Source organism: Lepidochelys olivacea, assembly GCF_965140295.1.
Source record: "Lepidochelys olivacea isolate rLepOli2 genome assembly, chromosome: 23".
Taxonomy (NCBI): domain Eukaryota; kingdom Metazoa; phylum Chordata; order Testudines; family Cheloniidae; genus Lepidochelys; species Lepidochelys olivacea.
This window is the reverse complement of record NC_140433.1, coordinates 12,423,977-12,438,903: the sequence shown is the minus strand read 5'-3', so window position 1 is coordinate 12,438,903 and position 14,927 is coordinate 12,423,977. Positions and strand designations below refer to the sequence as shown.

Here is a 14,927-nt window from a genome sequence, read left to right as displayed (position 1 = left end):
GCCTGTCTGCAGGAAACACAGCTCCCCCGGCTCCACCTTCCTGGGTCTGACCTCGGAGCATTCAGCATCCTCTGCCCCTCCGTGCGCTTCCCACAGCGAGTCCGCCCAGGCGGGGTCCTGGGGAAGCCAGAGGGTCCTGCCCCCCAACTTCGCAGTCAGACGTGACTCTCAGCCAGCCAGTAAAACAGAGGTTTATTAGACGACAGGAACATGGTCTAACACAGATCTTGTAGGTGCAGAGAACCAGACCCCTCAGCTGGGTCCATTTTGGGGGGCAGTGAGCCAGACAACCCCGTCTGCCCTTCACTTCATGTCCCAGCCAGCCCCAAACTGAAACTCCCTCCAGCCCCTCCTCCTCTGGGCTTTGTCCCTTTCCCTGGCCAGGAGGGCACCTGATTCCTTTGTTCTCCAACCCTTTAGCTCTCACCTTGCAGGAGGGAAGGGCCCAGGCCATCAGTTGCCAAGAAACAGGGTGTCGGCCATTCTCTGTGTCCAGACCCCTGCACACACCTGCCATCTAGGGCTCTGAAACGATCGTACACCCTTATCCCACCATCTAGATACTTAAGAACTGCCTAGAACTTTGTTCTGTCTGTTATTACTTGGAACCACTTAAATCCTACTTTTTGTATTTAATAAAATCACTTTTTACTTATTAACCCAGAGTATGTATTAATACCGAGCCTGGGGGGGTGGAAACAGCTGTGCATGTCTCTCTGTGTTATAGAGGGCGAACAGTTTATGAGTTTACCCTGTATAAGCTTTATCTAGGGTAAAACGGATTTATTTGGGGTTTGGACCCCATTGGGAACGGGGCATCTGGGTGTTGGAGACAGGAACACTTCTTAATCTGTTTTCAGTTAAGCCTGCAGCTTTTGTGGGACGTTGTTCAGACCTGGGTCTTGATTTGCAACAGGATAGCGTGTCTGGCTCAAACTAGGCAGGGTTGTGGAGTCCCAAATTGGCAGGGAAAGCAGGGGCAGAAGACGTCTCAGCAAATCAGTTGGCAGTCCCACGGGGGTTTCCTGTGATCCAACCCATCACGGGGGGGGGGCAGGATTGTTCCTGCCCCCAGGTTGAGGCGTTGGCCATCTTAGCCAGGGGCCAGCATGGCTGCCCTGTGAGGGCTGCAGGGGGCGAGGGGGCGGCCATGTTAACTGAGGGCAGCCAGGTGTCCCTTCCCTACAACGGGGAGGTCAGGGGGGTGGGGGGCAGAACAGGGGACAGGGCATGGGGCATGAGTGGCACAACGGGGGATGAAGGGATAGGGGACAGGGCAGAACTAGGAAGGCGAGGGCCATGATGGGGTGGACGTGAGGGAACTACAGGCTGGGGGGGACAGAATGGGGGAGGGGACGCAGGCCAGGGGGCAGAATAGGGGGGCTGAGGGGCCCAATGCCTGAATGTTGGGGGGGGGTGAAGGGCAAATGAGCTGGGGAGCCAGAGCTGGGGCATCTGCCGGGGGGGCCAGTTTCTCTTGAGCTCTGTCCCCGTGATCTTGCCCCCTCCCCTTTCTGGGGGGCTGGTCAGCTCTCTCCCATCCCCTGTGTCCCTTTCGCAGCATCCTGAGGGGGGAGAGGGAAACTCTGCTCAGCTGTCAACCCGCTATGAGCTCTGCCCTAGGCCCTGAGCTGTGCAGACCCGCTGACCCAGGGATGGGCTGGGGAAGGGACATGGGGCCTTTCACCTCTAGGGGGCCTTTTTCTCAAATCTGTGTCCTTTTTCTCTAAGCACCAGATCCCACCCCCCAACCAGAGCCAGGGAGGGAACCCAGGAGTCCTGGCTCCCAGCCCGTCCCGCCCAATCACTAGACCCCATTCCCCTCCCCGAACTGTGGTATATAACAGGGTAGCTGCATCAGGTTTATAAAAAAATTCCTCAGGCATGCAGGAGTGAAATGAGGAAGGCCAAATCACACCTGGAGTTGCAGCTAGCAAGAGATGTTAAGAGTAACAAGAAGGGTTTCTTCAGGTATGTTAGCAACAAGAAGAAAGTCAAGGAATGTGTGGGCCCCTTAACGAATGAGGGAGGCAACCTAGTGACAGAGGATGTGGAAAAAGCTAATGTACTCAATGCTTTTTTTGCCTCTGTCTTCACAAACAAGGTCAGCTCCCAGACTGTTGCCCTGGGCAGCACAGCATGGGGAGGAGGTGACCAGCCCTCTGTGGAGAAAGAAGCGGTTCGGGACTATTTAGAAAAGCTGGACGAGCACAAGTCCATGGGACCAGACGAGTTGCATCCGAGAGTGCTGAAGGAGTTGGCAGATGTGATTCAGAGCCATTGGCCATTATCTTTGAAAACTCATGGCGATCGGGGGAGTCCCGGACGCCTGGAAAAAGGCTAATGTAGTGCCAATCTTTCAAAAAGGGAAGGAGGAGGATCCTGGGAACTACAGGCCAGTCAGCCTCACCTCAGTCCCCGGAAAAATCATGGAGCAGGTCCTCAAGGAATCAATTCTGAAGCACTTAGAGGAGAGGAAAGTGATCAGGAACAGTCAGCATGGATTCACCAAGGGCAAGTTGTGCCTGACTAATCTAATTGCCTTCTGTGACGAGATAAGTGGCTCTGTGGATGAGGGGAAAGCAGTGGACGTGTTGTTCCTTGACTTTAGCAAAGCTTTTGACATGGTTTCCCACAGTATTCTTGCCAGCAAGTTAAAGAAATATGGGTTGGATGAATGGACTATAAGGTGGATAGAAAGCTGGCTAGATTGTCAGGCTCAACGGGTAGTGATCATTGGCTCCAAGTCTAGTTGGCAGCCGGTATCAAGTGGAGTGCTCCAAGGGTCGGTCCTGGGGCCGGTTTTGTTCAATATCTTCATAAATGATCTGGAGGATGGTGTGGATTGCACTCTCAGCAAGTTTGCGGATGACACTAAACTTGGAGGAGAGGTAGATACACTGAAGGGCAGGGATAGGATACAGAGGGACCTAGACAAATTAGAGGATTGGGCCAAAAGAAATCTGATGAGGTTCAACAAGGACAAGTGCAGAGTCCTGCACTTAGGATGGAAGAATCCCATGCACCGCTACAGACTAGGGACCGAATGGCTCGGCAGCAGTTCTGCAGAAAAGACCTAGGGGTTACAGTGGACGAGAAGCTGGATATGAGTCAACAGTGTGCCCTTGTTGCCAAGAAGACCAATGGCATTTTGGGATGTATATGTAGGGGCATTGCCAGCAGATAGAGGGACGTGATCGTTCCCCTCTATTTGACATTGGTGAGGCCTCATCTGGAGGACTGTGTTGAGTTTTGGGCCCCACACTACAAGAAGGATGTGGAAAAATTGGAAAGAGTCCAGCGGAGGGCAACAAAAATGATGAGGGGACTGGAACACATGACTTATGAGGAGAGGCTGAGGGAACTGGGATTGTTTAGTCTGCGGAAGAGAAGAATGAGGGGGGATTTGATAGCTGCTTTCAACTACCTGAAAGGGGGTTCCAAAGAGGATGGATCTAGACTGTTCTCAGTGGTAGCTGATGACAGAACAAGGAGCAATGGTCTCAAGTTGCAGTGGAGGATGTTTAGGTTGGATATTAGGAAAAACTTTTTCACTAGGAGGGTGGTGAAGCACTGGAATGCGTTATCTAGGGAGGTGGTGGAATCTCCTTCCTTGGAAGTTTTTAAGGTCAGGCTTGACAAAGCCCTGGCTGGGATGATTTAGTTGGGGATCAGTCCTGCTTTGAGCAGGGGGTTGGACGAGATGACCTCCTGAGGGCCCTTCCAACCTGATATTCTATGATTCAGAGTTTCACTGGCAGTACCAGAAACAGGACGCGAGCGCCGGCTCTGGGCAGACTTCCCCTTTCACGGATTTATCGGCTGTTCCTTTAACAACTCAGGATCTACATTTATTCCTTCCTCCCCCACTCACGGGGACCGGAAACCACAACCCCTCCCAGCCACCCGTCCCATCTCTGTGCCACGTCACTGGGCGAAGAATAGATTCTGCAGCGACACGATCTGAGAAGGAGTTTGGCCAGGCCCCTCCACTCTCATGCTCCAGGGTGGGTCAGGAAGGAATCTCTGCCCTGCTTCATGGGAGAGGGCCACTCCGTGGGGGGCACTGTGTGTGTATGGGGGAAGCCTTCCTCTGCTCTGAGCTGCTTCTCCAGGGAGGCTAGATGGGCCTGTTGGAAAAGGTCAGGGCAACATGGGCACCTTTTGTTGCCTCCTGAGATTGCCCCGCTCCCAGCTGGTCCCCGGACTGGGCAGCTCCCATGTGGGGCTGGGAGATCATGGCGGGGTGGGGCCAGGCAGCTGCAGGAGGGGATGTGGTTTGCTGGGCGTGGCAGGGAGCTGGCTTTGCTCTGACCGTGGTAGATTTGAGGAGGAGAGTTCAGAGAAACAATCTGATGGGGAAGAAAGGGGCTGAACACATCACGGGGTTCCTGGGGCTGCAGCCCCTGGTGCTGTTCCTCATTCCGCTCGCACTCGGGCCTCAGGCTGGGTGGAGCTGGGCACTGGGGCGTTGGTGGCAGCGCTGAGGGGCCCCCCACTGCCCCATCATGGTGTCTGCTCTCACCGTCCTCCTTGGTGAGTATCGGCCACAGCCAGGGCGTGTGGCCACGGTGGGGATCTGAGACCAGGGAGTGTGCCCATGGGGGGCGGAGGGGCAGATCTGAGACCAGGGTCCAGTTGCTCTGGGATCTGGTTTCTAACAAGCTGTCTCCTCTCCAGGCTGCTGGCTGGCTGGGCGGAGCGGGGCATTGGGACGTGAGTATCTGTGGGGAATGGGGAAGCTGGGGGAATTTCCACATTAGGGACGAGGGATGTGGGTGAGGGTGAGGGGCACCAGTCCCACAAAGGGATGATCCTGTCAAACATGTGTTCTCCAGAGGTGGGGACTGAGACCTCGCCCTACTCATCACAGGGATGGGAACCTGTTGGAACAACTGGGGGATTTTGTTAACAAGTTTTCTTGGGGTGCCTGTTCTGGGAGCAGCTTCCTCAAATGACCCATATTTAGACCAGGAACCCCATGTCGCGGAGTGTGGGGGAGTCAGAGCCCTGCACCCCGCACTTCCTGCGGTTCACTGTGACTGTCAGCCAGCCAGTAAAACAGAAGGCTTATTACACGACAGGAACACGGTCTAAGGTCTAAAACAGAGCTTGTATATACACAAAACAGGACCCCTCAGTGGGGTCCTTCTTCGGGGGTGGGGAGCCCAGACCCAGGTTCTGGGCCTCCCCCCTCAGCCGGCTCCAAACTGAAACTCCCTCCAGCCGCCTCCCACAGCCACACACCCCGACCCCTCCTCCAGCCTTGGTCCAGTTTCCTGGGCAGAAGGTGTCACCTGGCCCCAACCCGCTCCTGGGCTCAGGTTGGGAGCTGGCCGTCAAGTATCATCCCGCAGTGAAGTCACACCCTGATATCCCACCATCATCTAGTATCAATGCAGACAGTCAACTAGTAAAACTCCCACGCAACATTACCAGGTTAATATTCTCTACTCCCTACCCCGTCACACCTCGCAGGGTAGATCCCAATTCACCTCCTGACTGCAGTGAAGGAAGGGCCGGATTCTGATCTCAGCGCCCCGGGCTCAATCCGGAGTGACCCCTGACTACAGCGGGGGCTGGGCTGAATTAACCGTGGAGAACTAAAGGAATCAGAGACTGGAAATCTCCTTTCCCCCTGCTGTGTCTCTCCCCTCCCGGGGCCAGGCCTGCATCGCAGGGACAGGCAGGGCTGGGGTGAAAGGCTGGAGCGACAGACGGGCAGAGGATTGCACCAGACGGACGCGGTTTGTGTCACCCCCACTTACTTCCTGTTTGTTTGTAAATCCAGAGGGGTCCTACCCCAAACCCTCCATCTCCATCAGCCCCGGTGGGGTGATCCCCATGGGGGGAAACGTCACCATCTGGTGTTGGCATCAGCGCCTGGGCATGAGGTTCCTCCTCTACAAGGATGGAGACGGGAACCATCTGACGTACACAGACTCTGCTAGTTATGGGGCTGAATTTCCCATCCCCAGCGCCAGACGGGAACACGGGGGCAGCTACACCTGTCGTTATAGCCACAGAACAGGACCAACTGCCTACTCGGTGCCCAGCGACCCCGTGCAGATCATTGTAGCAGGTGAGGGGCTCAGCCCGGCACCTCGGCTCCCAGCCCCACACCCGGCCAGGCCCCCAGGGGGTCTCAGCAAAACCTGGTGCCCAGCAGATGGGACGTCCAGCCCAACCAGTGAAGGTTGAGGGGAGGGAGGATATCTTGGCCCTGGATCCCAAGGGAGACCCTGACCCTGTCTCTACCCCATCGCTGATGCTCCCTGCTGGGGACAGGGTCTGTCTCACGCCCCATGAGGGACTCGGCTGGGATCAACTTTCCCATCCCCAAAGTGAGCCGGGCAGACGGAGGCAGCTACACATGCTATTATCCCCCCGACTCGGATCCCGACACCCGGTCGGAGCCCAGCGACCCCATGGAGTCGGTGGAAGCAGGTGCGGGGCCCGGCTCAGTGTCTCCGCTCCGAGCCTTAGGCCCAGCCAGACCCTTGTCCCAGCAGAGGGGACACCCACCGGGACCGAGTCACTGGGGGGTTCCCCAGCCACAGGGGAGAAGCAGCTGCTGGAGATTTGGGGCTGAGGAAGGGGGGACCCCTGCCCCCAGGGGGAGCTGCAGAGCAGGGGGGACCTTTCGCAGGCAACACCTCAGTTAGGGGGTGATGGGCAGAGCTGAAGGTTATAAACCTCAGTGGATAGTAGAGACTTACACAGTCCCCTACAAGTCAGGGGTGGGACTGTGCACAGAACCCAAGAGTCCTGGCCCCCAGCCATCCCCTCCCCCACTCTAACCAGGCTATGATCAGGGCCCCTTTGTGCCAGGTGCTGCATAAACACAGAGTGAAGAGACGGTCTCTGCCCCTGGGAGCGCACTAAGGAAAGTGAATCTGTCTGTGCCTCAGTTTCGCCATGTAGAATGGAGATAATGACACCTCCCTGCCTCCCAGGGGGCTGACTCCCTTCCTGTGTGGGGCTCAGGCCCTGTGGTGCCAGGCGCCAGAGACCAGCCCGTGAGTCGCTCTGTGCTGTGGGGGAGTGGGGGTGGGGTGGCGCAGACACAGTGAACGAGGCAGGGATCACACACAGCATATGAGGACCCCAACAACTCGGCTGCCGAGGCCCCATGTCTGTGGGGCTGGGAGCCCAGCTCGCAGGGCCAGGATTCTGGGTCAGGGGGACTCTGGGATCTGGGAAAGAATCTCTGCCAGGGGGCCCCTGGATCTGCCCGCGCTGGGGCCGGCTGGGGAATCATAGAAGATCAGGGTTGGAAGAGGCCTCAGGAGGTTCTAGTCCAACCCCCTGCTCAAAGCAGGACCAACTAAATCATCCCAGCCGAGGTGTTGTCAAGCCGGGCCTTAGAAACCTCTAAGGAAGGAGATTCCACCACCTCCCTAGGGAACCCCTTCCAGTGCCTCACCACCCTCCTAGTGAAATAGTGTTTCCTAATATCCAACCTAAACCTCCCCCACTGCAACCTGAGACCATCGCTCCTTGTTCTGTCATCTGCCCCCACTGAGAACAGCCCAGCTCCATCCTCTTTGGAGCCCCCTTCAGGGAGTTGAAGGCTGCTATCAAATCCCCCCTCACTCTTCTCTTCTGCAGCTGGAGGCCGGGGCTGGGTGGGTGCCCGGGTCTGGCTCTCACAGCCTGTCTCCTGTGTGCAGATCCCAGCCTGCCCAGACCCTCCATCTCTCTGAGCCCCACTGGGGTCACCGCCCCAGGGGCAGACGTCACCATCCGGTGTCGGGGGCAGAGCCGGGACGTGAGGTTCTTCCTGCACAAGGCTGGAGACCTGAACCCGCCGCGACACATGGACCCTGCTGGGGACGGGGCCGAGTTCCGCATCCCCACCGTGGGCCGGCAGCACGGAGGGAGCTACGGCTGCAGCTACCGGCCCCGGTCAGAGCCCTTCGTCTCCTCGCAGCCCAGCCACCCCGTGCAGCTGGTGGTAGCAGGTGAGGGGCCCGGCTCCACGTCCCCGCTCCCAGCCGGACCCTCAGAAGGTCGGCACCCAGATGGGATGCTCAGAGCCAGGCTCTGCCCAGAGCCCTAGGACTCGCCTGGACAGGGAGCGGGGACAGTGTCACAGGGGGGTTCCCCAGCCAGGGGGGAGCAGCAGCTCCTGGAGATTTGGTGCCAAGGGAGGGGGGATCCCTGTCCCCAGGGGCAGCTGCACAGCAGGGACCTTTCCCAGGGGATGCTCCCCCGGCTGCCCCCGCACTGGGGACTCACAGAGGAGTCAGGGCCCAGGGGCTGCCCAGCCGGCACCGTCCCCAGCAACAAACCCCCCTCCCCGGGACTGACGGTAACGATCGATGCTGAGTCACGCGCAGAGGTGAATTAACATTTCCTGGGGCCCTGGGCCAGAGCAAGGGGCATCCCTCTGCACCCCTTCCACCTGCATCCCTCTCCTGTCCCGCCTCCTCGGCCTGTGGCCCCGCCCACAGCCCCACCCCTTTCTCTCCCTTCCCCAGGGCCCCGCCCCTATTCCACGCACGGTCCCGCCCCATTCCGTCCCCCTACTGCAGCCCCACAACCCATTTGCTACTTTCTAACCCCCCGACCCCAACTGCAGCCCCAAGACTGGAGAAGCTCTGTCCCCTCACCCCGGCCCAGGGGCGCAGCGGGGAGTGAGAGTCCCCCAGCCCCGAGGCAGTGGCGGGTAGCGAGAGCTCCTCCCGTCCCAGGGCTGCAACGGAGGTCTCGGTGCTAAGGCTTCCCCTGCCACCACCACCCTGTGCTTCTGAGAGGAGCAGGGTCGGGCTGCTGGGGCTTCTCCCGTCCTGCTCGCCCGGCGGCCAGGGCTCTGGGGCCCCCCACTTGGCCGCGGCCTCTGGGCACTGGCCCCATAGGCCCAGTGGCTGATCCACCACTGGTTGCAGAGGGTACAGGGAGATCTCTGAGTTGGTGTTTCAGCCCCTCCCTGACAGACGCTGGTTCTATTCCCGCAGGGGGAACCCACCTGACCCAGCCTGGAGCGGCTCCCACCCACGCAGGCAGGGCGGGGTCAGGTACCGGGCTGGCGATGGGAATCTATTGAGTCACAATAGACGGAGGCTGTTCACGGGGGCAGTGACTCCCCGCCACCAATGGTTTTGGGAGGGGAGCGAAGCCTCCTGCTCAAACACGAACCTGCCACTAACGAGGCAGCCAGAGGCTTCCTCTGGGGGCAGCTGGGCCCATCAGTGGCCATGGAGAGGGGTGCCCTGGAGCTCCCTGTGAAGCAGCCAGGAGCAGCCAGCATGGGAGGCGGGATACCGGGCTAGATGGGCCTGTTGGCCTGAGTCGGTGTGGCCATGAGGAAAGGGGTGAAATGCCTTAGAAATGATGGCCAGGCTGGATCAGACAGGGCCTGCTAGCACCATGCTGGGGTAACGGGGCCAACCCTGACTGATGGGGAGAGCGCCCCGTACTAAGCTCCCTGCCCTCTGCAGCCCAGCGCTCCCTAGCGCTACAAATCCCCCAAACCTTGCTTGCTCTGACCCCACTTGAGGCTCTGGGGCACCTGACATCCTCCCCATAGAATTTTTGGCTCCCTCTGCCCTGCGGTGTCCCAGCCCCTTGGGTGCCACCTGGGGTAGGAGGGGGCATGGGGGGGAATAGATCAGCCGCTCCCGGCACTCACGGCCCGCTGCTGTTTCCCAGGTGGATCCAAATCGCCGGCACCTTCAGGTCTGACCAGCCCCATCATCGCTGGGATGAGCGCAGCAGCCGCTGTCCTCCTCCTCCTCCTCCTCGTGGCCTTCCTCTGCTTCAGAAAAACCCGAGACAGTGAGTGCTCTGCCCAGCGAGGGAAGGGTTAAACCTGCCTGTCACGGAGTGTGGGGGAGTCCAGGCCCTGCACCCCTCTTCCTGGGATCCACTGAGACTCTCAGCCAGCCAGTAAAACAGAAGGTTTATTGGACAACAGGAACACAGTCCAAAACAGAGCTTGCGGGTACAACCAGGACCCCTCAGTCAAGTCCTTCTGGGGGAGCAGGGAGCTTAGACCCCAGCCCTGGAGTTCCCTGTGTTCCTCCACCCAGCCCCAAACTGAAACTAAACCCCCCCAGCAGGTTCCCTGCTGCAGCCTCTGTTCACATTCCTGGGCAGAGGTGTCACCTCCCCCTCCCCCTCCTGGCTCAGTTACAGGCTCTCAGGTCTCCCATCCCCAGGGCACATTCCCAGGTCAACAGAATCATAGAATATCAGGGTTGGAAGGGACCCCTGAAGGTCATCTAGTCCAACCCCCTGCTCGAAGCAGGACCAATTCCCAGTTAAATCATCCCAGCCAGGGCTTTGTCAAGCCTGACCTTAAAAACCTCTAAGGAAGGAGATTCTACCACCTCCCTAGGTAACGCATTCCAGTGTTTCACCACCCTCTTAGTGAAAAAGTTTTTCCTAATATCCAATCTAAACCTCCCCCACTGCAACTTGAGACCATTACTCCTCGTTCTGTCATCTGCTACCATTGAGAACAGTCTAGAGCCATCCTCTTTGGAACCCCCTTTCAGGTAGTTGAAAGCAGCTATCAAATCCCCCCTCATTCTTCTCTTCTGCAGGCTAAACAATCCCAGCTCCCTCAGCCTCTCCTCCTAAGTCATGTGTTCCAGTCCCCTCATCATTTTTGTTGCCCTTCGCTGGACTCTCTCCAATTTATCCACATCCTTCTTGAAGTGTGGGGCCCAAAACTGGACACAGTACTCCAGATGAGGCCTCACCAATGTCGAATAGAGGGGAACGATCACGTCCCTTGATCTGCTCGCTATGCCCCTACTTATACATCCCAAAATGTATACACTGTCACATCCTCACACTGCCACTAAGCAGGGCGGGATGGGGTCACGGCTTGGATGGGGGACTGTGCCGGGAAAGCCCAGGAGCAGGGGTCGTGGATCAGCAGGGGGCGCTGCGTGAGTAATCCCTGGACACACACAGCTGTCCCACCCCAGAGGTAGCTGCATCTCAGCACCAGGCGAGGGGTCCCTGTATAACGAGCCACTGACGCTGTGCCTCTCAGGTACCTGGGGAGCTGACCTATGGATCAATTTTGTTATAACGAGTCACTAACGAGGGAGGATTGGGGACAGGAAAAGCCCCCTCCCCCGAGTTAATCTGCCCCTCCCGCTGGCACATACTATGGTGTTGTGCTGCCCCCTACTGGTCCATCCCACCCCAGCAGGGATCCAGGCTCAGCCCCAGCAGCAGAGGGGACCCCTCCCTGGCACCCTCATCCCTGCTGCCCTGTGGGGGGTGAGTGGCCGGTGCTGGGACCAGGGGATCGGCTCATGGGGGATTCTGGTTTGTGTCCCTCTGCAGGAAAAGGAGCCGCACCGAGACCAAGGAGGTAGGAACCCCGGCCCCTCCCGCTCCTGATCAACCTGCCTCGGTCACAGGACTCCTGGGTTCTCTCCCTGGCTCTGTGGGGGGACGGGATTGGGAGCCAGGACCCCTCAGAGATTACTTGGGCCTGCTGACAGTGGAGGGGCACAACCCCAGAACAGCTGGAGTCACACCCCCCCCCGAAAGCAGTGACCCCCCCCCGTGCAGCTCCCAGCTGTTCCTCTGCACCTGCCTCTGCCCCTCCCTGTCCAGCACAGCTTCCCAGCTCAGCTGCTCTGCAGGGAGGGGGCCTGGCTGCACCATGTCACAGAGCCACCTGGGGGTGTGTGTCATGTGACCCTGCATGCCCCCCCCTCCAAAGTGTCGCCCCCAGGGTTCAGTGCGAGGCAGGATGGGGGAGCTCTCTGGGTGTGTTGGGGAATCTCCCTGTGGGTGGGGGGATATGACATTTACAGGTAGATTTTCTATCTTTTAGCACCATCCCGTTGGGGATGTTGAAGGCCCCGGCTCAGCAAGACCCCATCTGTGAGTAACACACCAAAGGGGGTACCAGGGAGGGGCAGGACCCCTGGGGAGGGGCAGGGCTTGTGGGGGCTCCACCAATACAGGGCAGGGCCTGATTTACAGCTGCTGCTGCGTGGGACTAAGGAGAGGGTCCCAGAGATAGCTGTTGTCAGCTGAGCTTCTTGCCTGTCTCCCCACCAACTCCCTGGGGGTCACCCTCCCCTCCCCCTCTAGTTCAGGGACTTCCTCTGTGAGCCCCCCATTCTACCCCACCAGGCCTGAGGCTTTGTGTGTCCCCCCTTCACTTCTCCATCGGACCTTCCCAGCCAGTGACCTGTGGGGAATCCCCATCCACTCCTGGCTCCCAGCCCCCTGCTCTAACTGCTAGACCCCACTCTCCTCCCAGGGCTGGGGTGAGAACCCAGGAGTCCTGACTCCCAGCCACCCTGCCCTGCCATAACCCCCTAGACTCTGCTGCCATCTCTGTGCCTCAGTTTTCCTCTCTGTAACACGGGGCTAATGACCATGGCCCATGCTGTGGGGCGGGGGAGGGGTGGCTGTGCCGGTCTCTGAGCCCCCTGGCTGGACATAGGGGGTCGGAGCTAGGTATGGGGCTCTGCTCTGGGCCGGCCGGGGGTGCCGCTCAGCGGGTGTCTCTGTTCTGCAGACTCCTCTGTCGACGAAGGGAAAGAGACACAGACCCTGGTAAGTGTCCCCTGTTCCCCCATGGGGCCTGACCCCAACCTTGACCCACATGGCCCCTACTCACCTTGTCTGGCACACTCAGTATTTTGGGGTGGGGGTTGGGTTGCTGGGAGGGGCTCATGGGATCGCAGCTGGGATTGCAAGTGTGTGTGTGTGTGTGTGTCCCTGTCACCCCCTGTGGGAGGGGACAAGCCCTGCTCTGTGTGACTGTGTGTGTGTGTGGGGGGGGTTGGTGCACACACGCACACTCCAGTGACTCTCTCCCCTCCCAGCCCCAGGAGCCCGACCCCGGCACCGATGGTCTCACCTACGCCGAGCTGGACTGCCAGGCGCTGCATGCCAAGCCGGGGGGCCCGCCCCCTGCCCCTGAGCCCACCCAGCCCAGCGTGTACGCCGTGATTAACGTGAGCTGGGGGGCCCCGCAGTGAGAGCCCCCCACAGCCATGGGGCGCCGGCCCACAGGGGGCAACAGACTCACTGATTTTAAGGCCAGAAGGGTCCATCGTGATCATCTGGTGTGAGCTGCTGCATATCGCAGGCCACAGAGCCTCCCCCGCCCACTCCTGTAGCAGACCCCTCGCCTCCGGCTGAGTCACTGACGTCCTCAGATCGAGGGCTACAGACTTCGAGTTCCAGAGAATCCACCACTGACACTAGTTGAAACCTGCCAGTGCCCCGCGCCCCAGGCCACAGACGAAGGTGAACCCCCCCAGGGTCTCTGCCAGTCTGACCCGGGGGGGAAATTAGCTCCTGACCCCAGATACAGCGACCGGTTAGACCCTGAGCATGTGGGCAAGACCCTCCAGCCAGACACCTGGGAACGGATCCTCTGTCGTCACTCAGAGCCCTCCCCAGCGGGTGTCCCGTCTCCGGCCGCTGGAGAGATTTGCTGCTAGCAGTCGCGGATCGGCTCCCTGCCGTTGTGGGATGTCTCCTCATCCCGTCCCCTCCAGAAACGTCTCAAGCTCAGTCTTGAAGCCAGGGAGGTCCCTTGGGAGGCTGCTCCAGAACTTCGCTCCTCTGGCGTTGGGCCGTGTCTACACTACAGAGAGTTGTCGGCAAAAGGCGCCACGATGACATCGCTATTGCACGTTCCCACTGCGCTTCCTCTGCCGGCAGAGCGCGTCCGCCTTTGGTGTGCCACCGTCCACAGCGAGAGCAGTGCATTGTGGGTAGCTGTCCCACCGTGCTACTCGGCACCTTCTGCAGCTAGGACTTGTGGGCAGGCGGGGTGGATCGCAGCGCGTCGTGGGGGCGGCTCAAGGTCCCGTGGTGCCTTATTTTCTCTCCCAGCGTCCCACGCTGTTCCGACTACGTTTCGCGGCATTTTCCAACGGCCCCTGTTCCCGGGGCGCCCGCCACCCCTGTGCGAAAGGATGGATCCCGCCCGGCTCTCCACTGCTGTGAACGCAGCGCGACTGGTCAGGCAGTATGTCACGAGCTCCCAGTCTGAACAGGGATCAGAGCTGCCCGAGAGGCTGGGTGCCAGGGAAAGAAACAGCACCAGCTTCCTTCTGGCATCACGGGGCGGCTGCACACGGCGGAGCGTCTCTTTGGGGCTCTGGAAACAAGCGCTGAGTGGTGGGATCACATTGTTATGCAGGTCTGGGACAGGTGACGTGTGTGTGGGAGTGCGCGGGGGTCACATGTCTCCCCCGATTTCTGCCAGGGTGCGAGTTGCCCTGTGCATGGGAAAGGCATCAGCAGCGGGTGCTCCCGCTGAGACCCACTCAGTGTGGCCCAGAGCCAGGAAGTGAGACCCTAGAAGAGTTCAAAAAAAAAAAAAAAAAGAAAGCCAATAGAGAACCATTCTGTGTTCAACAAAGTACTAAAAAACCAAAGGGAAAGTTTAAAAACAGCTTTGACAAGGGAAGGAAATGGTTTTTGTGCTTGTTTCGTTTAAATGAAGATAGTTAAAAGCAGCATTTTTCTTCGGCATAGTCAAGTTTCGAAGCTGTGTGAGGTCAATGGTTAGTTGTAAACCTTTCAGAGAACCATAATGTTTTATTCAGAGTTAGGAACATTTCAGTTACGAACAACCTCCCTTCCCCAGGTGTTTGTAACTCTGAGGCTCTCCTATATTTTGCATCCTGTTACTCTCCAGATTTGTAATAAACAGAGAACCACAAACCACCACCCCCCACAGGCACCCCAAAGCTCCCCAGTCCTCGTGTGTAACACCTGAGTGAGGTGGGATTACTCCGAAACGGGCGCAGGGAGGGAGGGCCCTGCTCTAACCCCTGAACCCCACTCCCCTCCCAGAACTGGGATAGATTCCTGGGTAGATGCTGAGCGGGATGTAATGGTGCCCCAGGGGCCGCCCTCCATTTGTTAAACTTTTCAATACTTTAATTTTTCTTGCATTTGTAGCCCATTTCATGACTTTG

At 58.7% G+C, this 14,927-nt stretch overlaps 2 protein-coding genes and 1 long non-coding RNA gene across 4 annotated transcripts in view; 2 read left to right on the top strand and 1 right to left on the bottom strand.

The window, feature by feature from the left end:
- Nucleotides 1–9,739, bottom strand: part of LOC311511768 — a 23,078-nt gene extending 13,339 nt beyond the window's left edge. The window contains exon 1 of one of the 2 annotated variants that reach the window (XR_014709338.1): nt 9,635–9,739. This is a non-coding gene — a long non-coding RNA (uncharacterized lncRNA). The remainder of the gene's footprint in view (nt 1–9,634) is intronic. The other variant, XR_014709339.1, reaches the window with a different exon arrangement.
- The window catches only part of LOC311511980 (immunoglobulin superfamily member 1-like), a 112,091-nt gene that overhangs the window by 47,965 nt on the left and 49,199 nt on the right, over nt 1–14,927 (top strand). The gene's annotated exons all lie outside the window — the stretch shown is intronic.
- LOC311511742 (osteoclast-associated immunoglobulin-like receptor) lies at nt 4,441–14,927 on the top strand. The gene is made up of 9 exons (XM_084612588.1): nt 4,441–4,536; nt 4,681–4,716; nt 5,792–6,082; nt 7,674–7,964; nt 9,655–9,780; nt 11,308–11,335; nt 11,807–11,856; nt 12,503–12,540; nt 12,813–14,927. The coding sequence occupies exons 1-9, from the start codon at nt 4,509–4,511 to the stop codon at nt 12,966–12,968; spliced, it is 1,044 nt and encodes a 347-aa protein (XP_084468714.1). The 5' UTR covers nt 4,441–4,508; the 3' UTR covers nt 12,969–14,927.

Bases quoted from the DNA above. Each gene is read 5' to 3' on its own strand.
- LOC311511742 (XM_084612588.1), top strand. From the start codon at position 4,509: ATGGTGTCTGCTCTCACCGTCCTCCTTG. The intron at 4,717-5,791 runs GTGAGTATCTGT...TTGTAAATCCAG, and splicing joins GCGGAGCGGGGCATTGGGAC to AGGGGTCCTACCCCAAACCC. The intron at 7,965-9,654 runs GTGAGGGGCCCG...GCTGTTTCCCAG, and splicing joins CGTGCAGCTGGTGGTAGCAG to GTGGATCCAAATCGCCGGCA.